Genomic DNA, 17,100 nt, shown 5'->3' on the forward strand with positions numbered 1-17,100 from the left:
AAGAGAATAGAAATGGGAAAATGTCTTCCGGGAGTACTATATATTCCTTTAAAATAAGACATTTGAGAGACTTACAAGGGACAAAGAGAAGCATTGTGCAAGGTCTGAAATGAACAGGTTATTATTTTTAAAAGGATTACACAGGCCATTTTTGTGAAATGGACATGGATTATTAAATAAATTCAGTGGTCTCTCTCTCTTATCATTCAGTGACTCTGCCCTATTAGTTTTCCTCAGAAGTGATAAAATAGTTTTTGACTTGTATAAGCTTTAAGTATCTCTCAGTAGAAATCATCAGAACACAACTAATAAAAGTGCACATATTATACCAGTAAAATTGGCACACACATAAGGGAAGATCTGCAAGGATCAGAGTTAAGGGTGAAGGAAGAAGCATGCAAAAGGGTTTTCGAAGATGAGCAAGTTCATTAGTTTCTACTATAGTATGATACAGGAATGTGAAAGATGAAGCCAAAGAACAAGTTTCATATTTTACCATTTTTCCTTCTTTTCATGTTAACCCTCTGTGGGGAAAAAAGGCAGATCCATAACACCATGTATACTAAATGAAAGAAGTTTATTTTCATGTAATATGATGGGGGTTATTTTTATGTTGTTTTTTTTTTTTTTTTCTTTGAGACAGAACATTTGCATACATGATCATAGGCTAATTTATTTGGCATTGGTCTATAAAATTCCTCAATATGACAGAATTTCATTGGCATTCAGAAGGCTTTTCCCTGGTGTTTAATTTTTTTTCTTCTTGGGTACTAGATCAGCTTTTTAAAGCAATACCACTCAGGCAGTTCCTGTTCTTCTCAACCAGTAGATTTGCAGTGTTGCCCTGATTTCTCATCTAGTTAAAATACTGTGTCTAATATTTAGACATAATTGTGTATAGTTGAAAGAACAGTAATAATTTATCTGTTCTGGGTGGTCCAATTTTAAGTTAATACTTTTACAAGACAGCTTATCTGGGACTAATCTAAGTCTAAAGTAGACGTGCTAGAAACTGTGTTATACATTTTGTTCTGTATAAATGCACTAGGTATGCTAGATAAGTCAAATACATAATTCAGTACTTGCATTCAACAGTATTCCATTTCAGTATTTCTTGGTGAAATGCACAGCACATTGAACTTGATGTGTAGGTTTACTGTGAAAATCTAGCTACATGAAAACTGCCATTTCTTACTGAGCAGCAGGGCGTCCTTGTAGGCAAATGTACTCTTGTAGGAACAAAAATTAAGTTTTGCTTGCTCCCTACTCTTAAAACCAGTTCTCCTGGGGTGAATGATGACTCTGAAGTAAGCTCAAAGTACAGAGCCAAATGCTGCATTTACTTATATTTGTGCAGACAATGGCATTATGAGGACATAATCTGAAGAGAATGATGTTTCTCCAATATATACTTTCAAGGCAGATTTTAGATCGGATAATCAATCATACCTCCAACTAAAGAACCAAATTTGACTTTCAGAACCTAAGATGGTTTTACAGTATTGACAGCCAGGAAGAATATATTTTAATTTGCAGACTGAACAAATTTCCATGACATCATGGAAACACAATAAGTGTCTGACCTCACAATGACATTTTTCAGGCTTAAACTGTACTTCTTCTAGACTTAGAGCCCAGGAAGAGCCTTAAGCTCAGCTAGTCTGACCTTCTGCATAAAACAAACTGCAGTTTTTTTCCAGTTTGCTCTGTATTGAGCCTCTTGCGTTTGACTAAATTTTATTATCTGGAAAGACATTCACATTTGATCTGAAAATGTCCAAAGTTGGAGAACCCACTCCCCTTGAGTGAAAGGTTAATTGCTGTAAGTGTTGAAGAAATTGTGCTTTATTTCCCATTTGAATTTGGCTGTAACTTGTAGTCATTGTTTTTGGTTTTATTACAAGTTTTCTCTAAGTTAAGGTGTCCCTTAATCACACATTTATTCCCTGTTAAGTTACTCATGCTCCAAGCTCAAGTGTAGTAAGCAAAACAGAGTTTTTCTTGAAGTGTTTTGGAGTTTTTTTCCCCTTAACTTGTATTTCTATTTACAATCCTGTTGTGGCTGTTTGTTTCCTTTTTAAAATGTAGGCAGTAATAGGGGAAGTAGATATTCTAGAATTAGTTTCTCCAGTGTCATGAAAATAACATGACATCCTTTCATTTGCTTGCTACTTCCTTGCTTATACATCTAAAGGTGACATGGGACCTTTCTGCTTATAGCATCGTACTGGAAGCTCACATTAAACCGCTAGTCCACTAATCCCTAAGTCATTTTCAACGTCACAGCTTTTCATAGTGTTCTCGCATTCTGTAAGTTACTTGCCTGCATTGTGCAAAGGTGGGAGATCTAACGTGTAGTTGTATGTGTACGTGTCTTGATTGAATGGGCCTAGCTTGTGAAACTGCTCTGTATGACTGCAGTGTCATGATTATTAATCATGCTACCAATTACAGTGTCACCTGCAAATTTTATTAGCAGGGATTTTATATATACATTTGGCATGCATAACAAAAGTGAATCTTTCAGACAATTAATGCTTCTAACATTGATAAATTGGAACATTTGAAATGGGAAGAAAATGCCCATCTCTTTTTTTGCATGAGGGGTTGGGGCTGGGATAGGGCAAGAAGAAGCAGTGTATTAGCATTAAAAAAAACCTACTTTGAGCAGAGATCGTACAGACCGCAGTGCCCTGGGTATGAATCCAGGCTGCAAAGCAACAGGATCTGCCCTCTAGGGACCTGTGTTGTCACTAAAATGGCTGAAGGAACTGACACAAAGGCCAGTTGGAAGGAGTACCATCTGCATCTGAGATTGACAGGCAGCCTTTAGGGTTTGTTGCTATCATTTCTGACTCCGGCAACATTAGGAGTCTAGTTTTATCTTGTGCAGCTTATAGATTCCACACCCTTTCTTAGGCTCCATCTGCACTTTTATATTTGTGAAAATACTTTATGGGTTCCTGAGGATATACAAACAGATTCTACAGAATTGTTCGGTTACTTTATGTGGTCATTAAAAGAAGTACAATAGGGAAAAAATTGATGTTGAAAGGAAATGTGTGTCTTCAATTAAATTCATCCTAGCTTTTTTAAAAAATGAATGTTTTCCATGGCCTCATTTCAGCAAGGTATTTGATCATGTACATAAATTTAAGCTTGTGAGTCATTCTTTTGAAGTCAATGGGGCTGCTTGTACTTAAGCTGCACAAGTACGTAAGTACCTTGCTAAATCAGGGCCTATGATACTTAAAGCCCGGTCTTCATCCTTACACCACTGCAGAGATGCTGTTTCTCAGACCAACTTCTCTTTTATGCCATCTGCTCCAACAAGAAAGGAAAGGCGGGGGGAGGAAGCCCATGAACAATGGAGTGATTATTCTCAGTTACTGTGAAATAGATGAACTCCACCTGCTATTTCTGCCACTTAAACCTTGGCTGACACGATGCAGCAGTGCACTGTGCACAGCAGACCTCTGCATCCCTCACGCTGCAGGCAGGTGAATCCAGAGGGCCCTTGAGCCAGGCCATTACAGAGCCCACTCTGCCTGCAGCGAGGCAGAAGCCAGAGTTCTAGCAAATGTTATGAAGAGTTTTCAGTAGCAGATCAGTCCTGTGAAAAATTGTGGTTTTTTGCTTTTGCCTTTTTTTTCTTTTCCAGTTAGTAGAAGGAGAAGCTGAGGCACTCTCCCAAAGAGCTACTTGGGCAGACTCAGAAGCTGAGCAGCCCAGCTCTGCACGGCACCTCTGGGCCAGTGGGGACCACAATACAGGTCGAAACCCGAGGCACATCTCCCTGCCTTTCCACCTGCTCCTCCCAAGACTAGTAGCTTGGGCATAATTTGCAGGTTTCTGTCCAAAAGGTTCCTCTTTCTTTCTTTTCCTTTAGAAAGCAGAATTAATTGATGCATTTAAAGCAAGAAGCCATTATTTCCTTGGAAGCAGAGATTTATTTTTTTTTTTCCTGCAAAAATCAGGTTTTCTTTCTGTTGTGAAGTGTGTTGTGAACGAAACTTTTTTTTCAGGAAGATAATCTGACTGAAAATTCATTAATAGATCTAGATGCCAGACCTGGTTTTATACTTTAGTGGTTATTCACTGTGCAGCACTGTATAGTGTAACCATCTTTACAGATTCCTCAGAGGTAAACAAGACTAGAGTACATCACTTCTTATTTCACTTCAGAATCTCTAATTACCCTGATTTTGCCTTTAAAAGCATGCATTTTGACTATGAACTCCTTGTATCACACATGTTTGTAACGATCAATTATTTGAAATTGGGAATTTTTATTCCAATACATTGTAAATATAACAGAAGATCTGTGGCCAGATTATAATTTGGACATGCTAGTCTGCTGAATGGAGCTGAGACACAATCGGTAATTATCAATCTTCCATCATTTTCAGTGCTGACATACAAGTTTTTGCTGCTTTCCTACAGGGCTCTGCTACTTTTTAGCAGCCAGCATAGGACATCTGTCACACATACTGTATGTCATAACAAATAGATCATTACAGAAAAAAATGCAAAGCTATAAATGTAGAAAAACAGAAAACATTACGATTATTATCCCTGGGTGTTACTATAATACTGTCAGAATAAATCCCAAATACATTTTTATTATTTTCTTTGTGAAACTGACTGTAACATAAAATCTCTTCAAAACATGTAAATGTAGTGTACTCTCTTTTATGGCTACTTCATATTTTATGATTGGCAATGCATGCAATACATAGCAGTACATGTATAACACGGCAATACACGCGGTCACCAGATTGTCAGGCATGCATTTTATGATACTGTGAATGTGTATTTCAGTCAGCTTATCTTGGTATGGTTGAAAAGCATCAGCTGTGGGCAAACAACCACTGCAGAAACGGCTACAGTGGTAAAGACATTGCTGTCCCCCAGGAGTTTGTTGCCACTGTCCACCAGAGGTCTTTATGAACAGCATAGGGAGATGTTTGCCAGCAGTGACACAGGCAGAACTGAGCTGGCACTGGGTACGTTGTAGCTGACCTTCTGAGTTCCCATGGAGCAGTGTGCTGCTAATTCTGGCAATAGTATCATGAGTCACTTGATAATTGAGGTTGGTTGTGGAGTGCTAGCACTTGTATTCATGTGATTGTTTCCCCAGTCATTTAAAACCTAAATAAAGCTAGATTTTTTGGTTTTAAAGGAAAAGAGCAAGGAAAAGTGACCCAGGTGCATGCCAGTAATAAGATGACTGAGAAAAAGTACCACCATTCTCATATATATATATATATATATATGTATGTTATATATGGGTGTTAATGTATAATTACAGGTTTTTAATGTTAGTTTCAATATACTTCAGAATGTATTTTTGCCATGATGTTTTGATATTTTTTTATTATTTCTTGTTCAATACTCTATTGACCTGTAGCACTGAGGAGGTAAGCCAATACTTTAATTTTAAAAATTATGATTTGAACTGAATGTCAGTGGTATATGCAGATTGTGTATAATGTTGTAGCTAGTTTGCGTAAACTGGCAATCAGTTTGTTTTATTTTAAAAACAGAAATGTAGATAATTCTTGAGTATGCCGGGAAGAATTTTTGACTGGTTTGTTTGTCTGGGTTTTTGCTTAGTAGAAGTTGGGCAGAGTGACTGTCATTGTGAACATTTTGATTGAATAAGCCTGTTTGTATAATGTAATTACCACAGATTGAGGTATTTGTTTCTTTCCTGTCAAGAAAACATTGCCCATTAGGTTGTTTACCATCACTCTACTGAATGCTAGTTTTCATACAGTTTAATGCAAGTAAGAAATAAAGGCAGGCTAGAAGGGTTGTATTTTGGGAAGCAGTAATACTGAAAAAAACCCTGAAAGGTCCCTGCATTTAAATGAGTGAACAGAAGGTCTTGGTCCTTTGAGGAGTGTCCAGGAGCTCTCAGAACTCCTGTCTGGAACTGGAAAGCGCTGAGCACAGGGAAAGTTGTGGCATCCATGTATGCAGCACTGAAATGTGCTCTAGTATTCAAAGCTTAAAACAGTTTTTACCATTGAAAAGCATTTAGGAAGAATCTGATGGTTTCCCAAAGTAAGATGAAAGGAACTGGGTGTCTCTAGTTCATCCACTAGAGGTCCAGGTAGCAGAGGATTCTTCAGCTGAGCAAGATGTGTTGAAATGTAGCACTCTGTTAGCTGGATGCAGGAGTATAAGAAATAGGACAGTTTGTAAAAGTGAGAGTGATCAAATATAGAGTAATTTGCTTATGATTCCAATACATTCCTGTTGCTTTCTATCAGATTTCGGTGTGTCTCTGAAAATCATGTTTTAGTACCAAAAAGACTTTAGGGTTTGAGGAAGGAATCACTGGGCAAACTTTTTATGAAATGCGCTATCCGTGAGGTCCAGCTAAATGTTCCATATGACTTTGCATGTCTAAAAATCTATGGCTCTCCTTTTCTAGTGTAATTACATTATTTCGGTTTTGATTTAAAGATAGCTTTCCAAGTTAAGATGGCATTTTCTCTGAAAGAAACACCTTCAAATTTTTGGTGAATAACTGAGGTTAAGAATCTGTGATGATACATGTTGCTTTCATGAGAAGTTTTCTTTCATCATAACTGCTTTTATTTCTGGAAGAAAGTATCTGGGGACTTTACTATTTTTCAATCAAAATACTGCACTTTCTGTGTACTTCTTGAAGGTTGCATAGTGAGGTATAAACAGTGCAGAAGACCTTCAGAGTGCTCTCCATATGAGAGTGTATTTGATTCATACTGAAGAACAGGGGAAAAATAGAAATGTTTTCAATCAGTTGGCTGTATCACTGCGTTTGTTTTTATGTTGTAAATAGTGATATCCATGGAGCTGCCATAAGTCCTTTAGGTCATATGCATTTCTCTGCAGAAAGAAGGTGTTTGTACCTAATGTCCTGGAGAAAACCTTTTGAAAAAGGTTTATTTTGTGCAAATAAGAGCCCTACAAGGTGCTAAAATTCTTAAAACTTGGTGGGCTAGATAATTAACATTTTGCCTCATTTGCACCTCTGAAACCTTCCATTTTCATGTCTTGCAGTAAGCAACTTTCTGAAAATGTCAGGCACTGCATAATGGAAGAGTGTTCTAATTTCAGTTCCTTATTAGTAAAACATCTTAATAAAAATAGGTTGCTTCCTGCTATATTTCATTTAACTGTTGAATACAATGCTAATGTCTTCTCATGTACAAAACCCCTAGAAAATACAGTAGCATTCCTATTCTGCATGGGCAAATTTAGGATTAACAGAAGATATTTTGTTAATTTCTCTTACTTCACAATTTTTATGCAAAATGCCACGTAAGAGATGAGGACAGTAAATAGCTCTGTCACTGGGCAGCCATAGCCCTGCAGTTAGCTACTGAATTTGGGGGTTTACATGGGCTGCTTAAAGCAGCACTGCTGGCTGGGAGGAGGGCAGAGCACAGCCCCCTGCGTCCAGCCGCGAAGCTGGGGCTGAGCCCCTCTTCATGGGGAAGGGCTGCCCAACTCCCTGCCCTCATGCAGCTTGTACTGCTTGCTGGTGAGGCTGCCTGGCTGAGCCCTGAAAGGTGGGAGAGAAGAGAGAGATGATGGGGAAGTAATGACCACAAACAGCACTTACTGTGGGGACCTTCAGGCTGACAATTCCCCACCTGGCACAAATTTGCTCCAAGACTCATTGTTCCACTTGTGTTTCCCTGCTGCTGACCTTGAATTCCCATCTCTGCCTTCTGCAAAGTGCACACCTGTGCTCTGCCATCCCAGAACCCCAAACAGTGCTGCTGTTTTCAATAGGGTAGGCCTACTTTTGCTGAGGAACCTGGTCAGTGTCACATTATAGATTGCCAGTGCAACTGAGAAAATGTCTTCATAGGGGCAGACTTATACTTCTTTTAGGGGCTAGAGGAACAATAGTATTTTCTGGTTTAGGAAGAAGGCAGTTATGATAACTTTTGCCCTGTGCACTCGGAAAGTGTATTTTCCCACTGTTCTGTAGACCAGGCACACTGTTTCTTACTCTTAGCGCAATGCCCTATTTTTTGGTAACAAAACTGATAGATATATAAAGATATATATAAAAGGATAGGAGAGAGGCAATGGAAGAGGGAAGACAAACAAAAGCAACAGCTTCTCACGCTGATAAAATGTCAGGCATTTTATGCTACTCTTAACCTTCCACTTTATTCCACTCTCACAGCAAAGAGGATCAGTGCTGCGAAGAAGCAGACAAGAGCATGTGGCATTGGGCTTCCTTATCACTCTATGAATGATGCCAGTGCAAGCACAGTCACCACTGAAAGCTTGAATAAACTGTTTGGTTCTCATCCTTGGAATAGGAAAGTTTGCTTTAGGTCCCTTTGTGGAGACACTTTGAGCCTCATCGTGGTACGGTGCCACTGGAGGTGTCTGTTGAAAGCTGAGTGTTATTCACTGTTGTAATACCTACCCAGCTTTCTTTGCTGTGGTATCCTGTTTCTATCTAGGTGGTTATCAGTTTTCTGAGATTTGCTTACAAAGTGACAATGACATCAAAAATAACTTAAATCTTTTTTTGGATGCGTTGTTCATGTTGAACAGCTTGGCCCAGAGGGTGGTGATCAGTGGCCCCAGGGGTCAGTATTGGGTCCAATCCTTTGCAACATCTTCATTAATGATCTGGGTGATGGGGCAGAGTTCACCCTCAGCGAGTTTGCATATGACACAAAACTGGAAGGGGTGGCTGATACACCAGAGAGGGTTGTACTGGCTTCCAGAGGGACCTCAGTGGGCTGGAGGAATGGGCTGACAGGAACCTCATATAATTCAATAAGATGAAGTGCCAAGTCCTGCACATGAGGAGGAACAACCCCAGGCACCAATATTTGCTGGGAGCCACCCAACTAGAAAGCAGCTCTGCAGAAATGGACCTGGGTTCCTGGTAGACACCAAGTTGAGCATGGACCACCAACATGCCCTTGCGGCAAAGCAAGCTAACTGTATCCAGGGCTGCATTAGGAGGATTGCTGGCAGTAGGTCAAGGGAGGTGGTCCTTCTCCTCTGCTCAGGACTGGTGAGGCCACACTGGGAGCACTATGACCAGTTCTAGTCTCCCTAGTACAAGAGAGACATGGACATATTTAAGAGAGTCCAGACAAGGGGGCACTAAGATGATGAAGGCGCTGGAGCATCTCTCTCAAGTAAGAAGAGACTGAGAGAGCTGGGACTGTTCAGCCTGGAGAAGAGACTCAGGGGGGATGTCATCAATGTACACAAATACCTGAAGGGAGGGTGAAAGAAGGCGGAGCCAGGCTCTATTTCAGTGGTGCCTAGTGACAGGACAAGAGGCAATGGGAACAAATTGAAACAAAGGAGGTTCCCTCTGAACATCAGGAAACACTTTTTCACCGTGAGAGCGATTAAGCACTGGCACAGGTTGCCCAGGGAGGCTGGGGAGTCTTCATACTTGGAGATAATCAGAAGCTGCCTGAAAATGGTCCAGGGCAACTGACCTTGGGTGGCCCTGCTTGAGTGTTGGACCAGATGACCTCCAGAGATCCCTTCCAACCTCAACCATTCAATGACTAAAGTACAGTTTTGCAACTGACAAGTCATTTCCAGTTTATGATATGCAGCAACCTTTAATCTATTGAGAGCAGCAAAAGACAGGTAACTGGTTAGTAAGAATGGACTTCTAATGGCAACATGAAATGTGGAGTTACAACAGCAATGTGAACACATCACTGTGAGATGAACATTAGAGATAAAAGCCCTTTTTTATCTTCAACCAAAACAGATTTTACTTTTGTCTTAAGCAGCAGCTGCATTTCTGAGGAGAAACTTGCCATCCGTCTCCTTTACTTCACAGCATTGTCATTTACAGAAATGTGGGGGCTCTCCTGGATGTGTACAGTGGAAAGTCCCAATATATCAGTCTTTGATGGAGGAGGTCATACAGGCTTGTTGCGCGGAAAGTATGGACGGAGCTTTTCAGCTCCTCACATTTCCTCTTCATTTGCAACATGCCTTAGTAACATGTTCCATCTCCTCTTTCACCATGTATAGCACTGACAGGACACTGAAAACACTGAAACAGGCCTTCTACTTCCCTTTCATAGAACTGTTGTGGGATTTGCATAGAGTCTCAAACCCTTCTTTACATCTAAGAAGAAGACCCACTGGAAGACATGCAATAAAAACAAAATTTCTGTTGTGTTTCTCTGCATCAGCACTGAATATGAACCCATAGACTATAGCTTTAGACTAATGAAGTCTTCCTGTTATTGCAGAGCATAGAAAAATTGCCAGAAATATATACATTTGATTTTCAAAATGGAAAGTGGATCATAAGGATGAAAGCATGCTCACATTAAGAAATGGTAATGGTAATTTAACTTAGAAACCTCTGATATAGCCTTACTGGAACACAGGCTAGCCTTTCAAAAGCTGCATTTATTTGTTTGTGGCTGTAATTCAGAGTGGAACTCAAAAAACAGATTTTGCTCGGTTTCTTTTGGGCTGGGCTCTAAGCTGAAAAATTTCAGAACAAAGAGAATCTTTATCTCAAAGTTTACAATCTCCTGGAAATAAATTTTATAACACAAAGCCTGTCAAATGCTTAACTATCATCACTATTACAACACTAGTATTGTAGATGCTTACCATAACATAGCTTTAATGAAAAAACAGTGTAGTTTAAAATTGCAGACCCCTATGTTTACTCATATGAGATGAAGTGATGTAAGTATGCACAGTTTTGGTGAGCATTTTTTGCATCAGATATATAATAACATACCTGTACAGTACTCAGAAGAAGACTTCTAATAGAACAGACGTTCAAAGCACACTGAATAATTAACAAAAACATTTTATATGCAGTACATTGTTGTCATGTCATATTTAAAGGTACTACTTGACTTCAACAGTGCTCGGGTTTGCCAGTTGTTACCTTCATGGTTTACTTTATGATTGCAATTGCTGCGTTGCAACCTAATACGTGAGGCCATTTGTAATGCCTTGTGATCTCATACTCCTCATTTCTGATTAAGCCTTTCTGGTCTCATCACATGAAAAAGTATGTTTTTTAAAATTTTTATTTTCCATGAATATATCAGTATGTTGGTGTGTTTAGTCACAGATTTTTACCGACGACTGCATAAATGAGACTTTGGGATTGCTCCGTTTAAAGTGGTTGGAGCAAATTCACAAATCAAAGGAGACAGAACGGGCCTTTTATGACTTGAACAGGCTGGGTTTTCTTCACAACTCTTACATAGGTTTCCACAGATCATTTATATATTTCACAGAAATATTTCAAAGTAAAAAGTTTTATATCTTTCCTTAACATAGTATGAGGGCTGAGCTAAAAGGACACAGATATTTTATTTCAGATTTGTATGTTCTGCTTTAATCTACTGCCTTTTAAAGTGTAACCCACGATAGAAGGTTACCAGATTGTCTCCTGCTTTCATTGCAGTGTACGCTACCCTTTTTTTTTAAAAAAAAAAACCAACACATGTTTCATTTTAATAACATTTATGAGTGCTGTAATTTTTTTAGGGCTGAATCCTGAAAGATGCTGAGGACCAATATTTCCCATATTTTTCAGCGAACATAAGTGTCTTCTCTGACATTCTCAAGAGTCTGATCATTATACTAGTATATAGCAGATGGACATGACAGAGGGTGAGCTTTGGCAGCACCGTAAGGCAGATATCAGCTTTACTATGACCATCTCCAAGGGAGAGACAAGCACTCCAACAGAACTTCAAGCTGCTACTTCCAGTTTATTTTGGGGGTCCTTTTTTTAGGTGCCTGTTACTGTGGTATTTCTGACAGTAACAGGTAAACAGCTGCTCAAAATACTACTGTTGTCTTATTTGAATATTTGTGAATTATTATGTATTTATATAGTTCACTTGAGTGTTTGTACTTTTTTCAGTTAAACTGGATTACTATTCTTAGTTTGACAATATTAATAGTGTACAGTACTAAGAAAGTAAAAAAGATTGTACACGGGCTGTTAAGGTGATTCAAGAATAAATATCATGGTTGTTTCTGATTGAAATAAATGTAGAAGCAGTATATTTTATATGGGCTTCATCACAGACTTTGAAAAAGTAGGAAATTCTAATGCAAAATAATTTTGGAATGAAACTGCAAAATTTTAAAGACTGGAAATGAAAACTTACTGTCATATCATGGATCTCTTTGTGGATAAAAGAAATGTGAAATCTTTTTTTATTCACTTTTTTTCCTAAGAAATATAATTAAAAACTTTTATTTGAAATCCATCAAACTAATTGTATATGTATTATGACTTTTATGCATGAAAACTACACTGCTTCTACAAAAGCTGTGTTTAGGATATAAATCAGAATCCGCGTGTATTTTCAAAAAGGTATGAAGTTGAACAACTCAATTCTCTTTTCTAGGAACAGTTCATAAGGTGAGATGAGAGTTGGTGGAATATCCTTATAATTCACAGCACACATTCCTATGGAATCTAACAACTGTGTAGGAAAGGTTCATGTGAGCTCCTCTGGGAGTGTTATAGGCATCTGTGCATTTCAGTTTTGCTAAGTTAAAGGCTTTTGCTTAGTTTCCGTCCATCACTGACTACTATCGAGAAAAAAAAAATCATAAGACTTTTGCAAATGTAAAAAATTGTTCACTTTTAAATGCTTCTGGTTCAGATGTATTTCTTAGTTAACCTGAAACAGCTTTCGGAGGCCTTATGCAAAGGACAACATTTATGCAAAACGTAAGAGGATGCAAAAATTGGGCAGATTGTGAAAAATGAGTAATGACTACTCATTTTCTGTTATAACACTAGGTTTTATTTGGACAACTAATAGGGAATAAATTGACATATAACATTTCTTTTTTTCATCACTTTTTAGGTCTAACTGTGCTGAAAATATCCGTAAACACATCTTACATACAGGAAAGCATGAAGGAGTGAAAATGTACAACTGTCCTAAATGTGACTATGGAACTAATATTCCTGTGGAGTTTCGTAACCACTTGAAAGAACTACACCCAGACATTGAAAATCCTGATCTGGCGTACTTGCATGCTGGTAAGGTCATTCTTCCCTTTGCTTACAAATTCTTCTCTTTTCTATATGAGCATGCTTAAGTGATTGCAATAAGAAAGCTAGCTGTTATGTTATTAACATTTATTCTGAAGAACATGATTTTAAAATGGGTTTAGTCCTCTTCAAGTTTTCACAAGGGGTGAATTTTATGCATCAAGTACTGAAATCCATTCATGTTTCACAAGCAAAGCTTGCAGTTAAATACATAAACATCAGAAGTGTGTGCTATTTAGATGCCTCATTTTGAAATCTAGTTGAACCTAGTTTATTTTTTTAACATTGGTATTAAGACCCTATTCCCCAAGAAGAGAAAAACAAAATTCCTTAGGAAATACAGTGGCAAATTAATGTACATCTGTACATTACAAAATGTAATTACAAAAATCAGACAGCATTCAACATTAAGAGATAGAATAGCAGAGATCAATCAGTAACTTACTTACATGTTTTGAGGCTTTTCATTAGAGAGCACACACATGGAAGTCACTAGAGGAATGCAAAACCAAAGCATTGCTTTGGAAACAGGAATTAAAAGAAAAAAGTAAAAAAAATGGGCTGTTTCCTGTTTAGGAACAAGTTTCTGGTAGTTTTTTTTTTTTTTAGACATTCTACAGTTCAGAATAGAAGGCAGAAGCTTAACAGGAGCATCAGATTAGGAGAAAAATAAGAGTTCAATAACAAGAGGTTAGGAGCAATAATACAAAATTAGGCTAGAGCTTGAATGAAATGTGATCTTAACTCAGGAGAGGCAGATAACTTAGACATCACTGGGCGGGAAGACAAGTTAGAGCAGTGGGAAAAAGGAACAGATGGCAAGAAGAAAGAGTTGGGGAATCCAGAGGAGGAAGAAGCCATGTGGGCCAAATTCTCCCCAAGATGCAAATTAATCTTCCATTGAAGTACTACTGTTGGTACTGCTGTGTCAGATTTGAATTTTCTTCTGTAAGGAATTGATCTCACAATTTTCAAGACCCTCATACCTGTAAAAAACTGTGACCTAGAGAGGTTTCATTCAGCTCAGTGCAGTGTGTACACTGAAGTTATTTTAAAACCTCTCAGTCTTCTCAAAATGACTGCTTGTTTTCCTGACTGGAGGCAGCGTATCATTTGTACCATATATTTCTATTTGCCAAGTATTCCACTTCATTTTGGAACCAATCATCATGTCATGTCAGCATATGGTGGATAATATCTGGATGTGCAAACAAAATGCCAGTTGGCGGGATACCAATTTCAAAATAGGTCAGAAAACTGATCACATTTCACCATAATTCTCTCTAAAGTGAACGAATATTCAACTCAGAGCTTAAACCCAGATACTGTTGGATTTTTACTACAATAATCCCACAATATAAAAAATTAAAATGCTTCCAATAGACAGATATACAGACATAACACAGATAGCTATAATACTGCTAGAATCACTAACATGTTTCCAAAATTACAAAATCTGTGTAAGCTTTCAAATTGCTTGTTCAAGACTATATCTAAGTAAATGAATTGCTCATTGTAGCATGTTGTGGTTAAAACTGTTCAACTTACTTGTCTTGGCAACACAGGAAAACTGTCATCAATGTGTTGTAGACTAACGATATCTATTTTCTATACATTCATCCTTACACTGTAGAAAACCCCTTGCACTAAACAGGGTACTGTACGAACGTGTTAGTACTAGCAAGAACTGGTTGTCACCTCATTATTACCAGGCTAGCCCAGAATTGGTGTACAACAGAAGTGTTGAAATATTGCTTGTATAATCCCATTGCTAAAAGGGCAATACTGTATTTTCCTTTCAGGAAGAAACAATATTAAAGTGGGACCTAGGTGATAATTGTGCATTCACATCAGAGATAAAGTAAAGGGGTTTTCATTTCTTCTTTTCAATCTATTTCTGACTGCTGGACATCTGAGAGTTAAAGGTTTTTAGAGAAGATTTTTAGAGGAATGAGGGGATAACTCCTTTGCCCTGGCTAACATCCCTTATCAAAATAAGATTTGTTCTGTGTCTGGTTCACGGTTACTGATGACTTATTGGTCATTGGCTGCACCCACAGAGAATCCACAACATGACATAGAACCCTTTAGGATGTTAGGAGTATGAAAGTGTCATACAAGATCGATTTTTTTAACTTAAACATATTTGTCTGTCTTTTGTGTTCTAATATTGCTTTGTAACAGGAAAGCCAGCCCCTTTGCTTCTTTGAGCAGAATAGAAATAGAGTAAGTCTCATCACTGACAAAGAGATGCCACTCCAGTTGCTTCACAGGACAAGTCAGAAACTCCACCACCACAACCCACTGAGAATGGACCTGTGGGGTACCTTTAGGATGTGGCTGGGATTTCTAATTCAAACTTTCTTTATGATATGGTGCTCTAATACTAATTTCTGTTTAGCTTTCTTTGGCAACTACTATACTGCTTTATGGGATCAGTGGCAGTAAAGAGCTTGAAGTACCTGCATTTCTAAGGGAGAGGCTGTGGAAGGTGGAAGATAGAACACATTAGTTTCTACATGAATAAGGATGATACTGTAAGTGATAGGGGATAGCATCTGTTCTGCATCTTTGAAATCCTGTATAACGTGCGGAATTGGTACGTGGAAATGTCACAAAACCAGGTCTTCAGTCTTTCCTTCCTGTTTTTGCTATAGGCTCTGTCATAGGGGAAGATATTTAACTGTACAACTATATTCCTTATAAATCTTACAAAGTACCATTGTATACTTTCAAACAGTAACAATCTAGAGAATACTTTTGTCTTTAACTTTTAAGATGTATTGCATTTGAACATCAGGCCTTTAATGCACACAAACCAACTGAGATATATGTATCTGCACATAAAACTATGGACTGAATTTACTAGATTACACTTCAAATACCAATTTATGCATTTAACCTATAATTTTTATAATTCTTCAAATCTTGAACTTTTGTTTAAAAAACCCCAGAAATCCAGTGATTGTCAATTATCCAAAATATTAATTTATTTTCTCTAAAAACACTGAGAGATTTTTTAGCTGTTCTAGAACAGAAGTGGGCTTACTAGCAAGGTCAGGAGTCCTGCAGTTAATATTTTAGTCATGGAAATTTGGTTCCAATGGAAGCTATTTATATTATTCTTGTTATCAATGAGTAAATTTGCAAACTTGTCATTACAAATGGAAAATTAATACAAGTGAATTGTCATATCATGTTGATGCCTATCATTTTAGTGATTTTTTTAAAAAGAAATTAGATTATTTGATAAAGAAAATTTTTCTGACCTGCTCACTGTGGACTTGTCTGTATGGTGTATCAAAAGTAAGCTGAAGAAATCTTTAAATTGATTCTTGTATACAGTTGTATCATTTCCAACAGTCTTGGATATTTTTTTTCTTCCAGCTGATATTACATCTCAATAGTGAGTTGAACTAAGCCTGAATACTTTGACAAGTGGGACAGGGGAAGGGCCCATACCTGTGTAGAACTTGAAAGGGATCGGTACTCCAGCTGTCTTTCTCACTGCTCTGTCTGCTTTGGAGCAGCATCACTTGGTGGTGGTAATTTCAGTTTGAGCTAAATGTTCATCATTTAGGAGCTCTTGTTTTATAAACATTATGATACCATTATGATGCATTATTTATATCCAAAGAGCGTAGTATCTATGGCTTGACATCTCCATTATTCCAATGGCTACAGAGACCATGGCATCTTACTATGTGCATAGTAGTCTTCTGTGGATACTAAGCTGGCCGTAAGGCAAAAAGCTCTTCAGAGAAAAGATGAACAGTTTGCTCATTATTGTTTTCATAATCATGTTGCAAGTTATGTGATGGTACTGTTTTCTTCTGTATCATTATTTCTGTGCTGCACTGTTAAAAGTGAACACAATCTCCAAGAATGAGAGCTACTCTCGGAAATCAGAATGACCCAGTTTTTTACTGAGCCACTGATACAGTAGTCTTGTTCTCTGCCTGAGTTTCCCCATGTGCAAAACCGGAGCGATGCCTACATAGTTCCAGTCACAAAGCTTTTGCTTGAAAGTGGCT

At 38.0% G+C, this 17,100-nt stretch overlaps 1 protein-coding gene across 2 annotated transcripts in view; it reads left to right on the forward strand.

The window, feature by feature from the left end:
* The window catches only part of ZNF407 (zinc finger protein 407), a 349,248-nt gene that overhangs the window by 239,839 nt on the left and 92,309 nt on the right, over positions 1-17,100 (forward strand). For both annotated transcript variants that reach the window (XM_074899312.1, XM_074899311.1), the window contains exon 8: positions 12,876-13,054. In XM_074899312.1, coding sequence (XP_074755413.1) covers positions 12,876-13,054 — 179 coding nt within the window. The remainder of the gene's footprint in view (positions 1-12,875; positions 13,055-17,100) is intronic.

This window comes from Athene noctua, chromosome 2 (assembly GCF_965140245.1).
Source record: "Athene noctua chromosome 2, bAthNoc1.hap1.1, whole genome shotgun sequence".
In the NCBI taxonomy this organism is placed as follows: domain Eukaryota; kingdom Metazoa; phylum Chordata; class Aves; order Strigiformes; family Strigidae; genus Athene; species Athene noctua.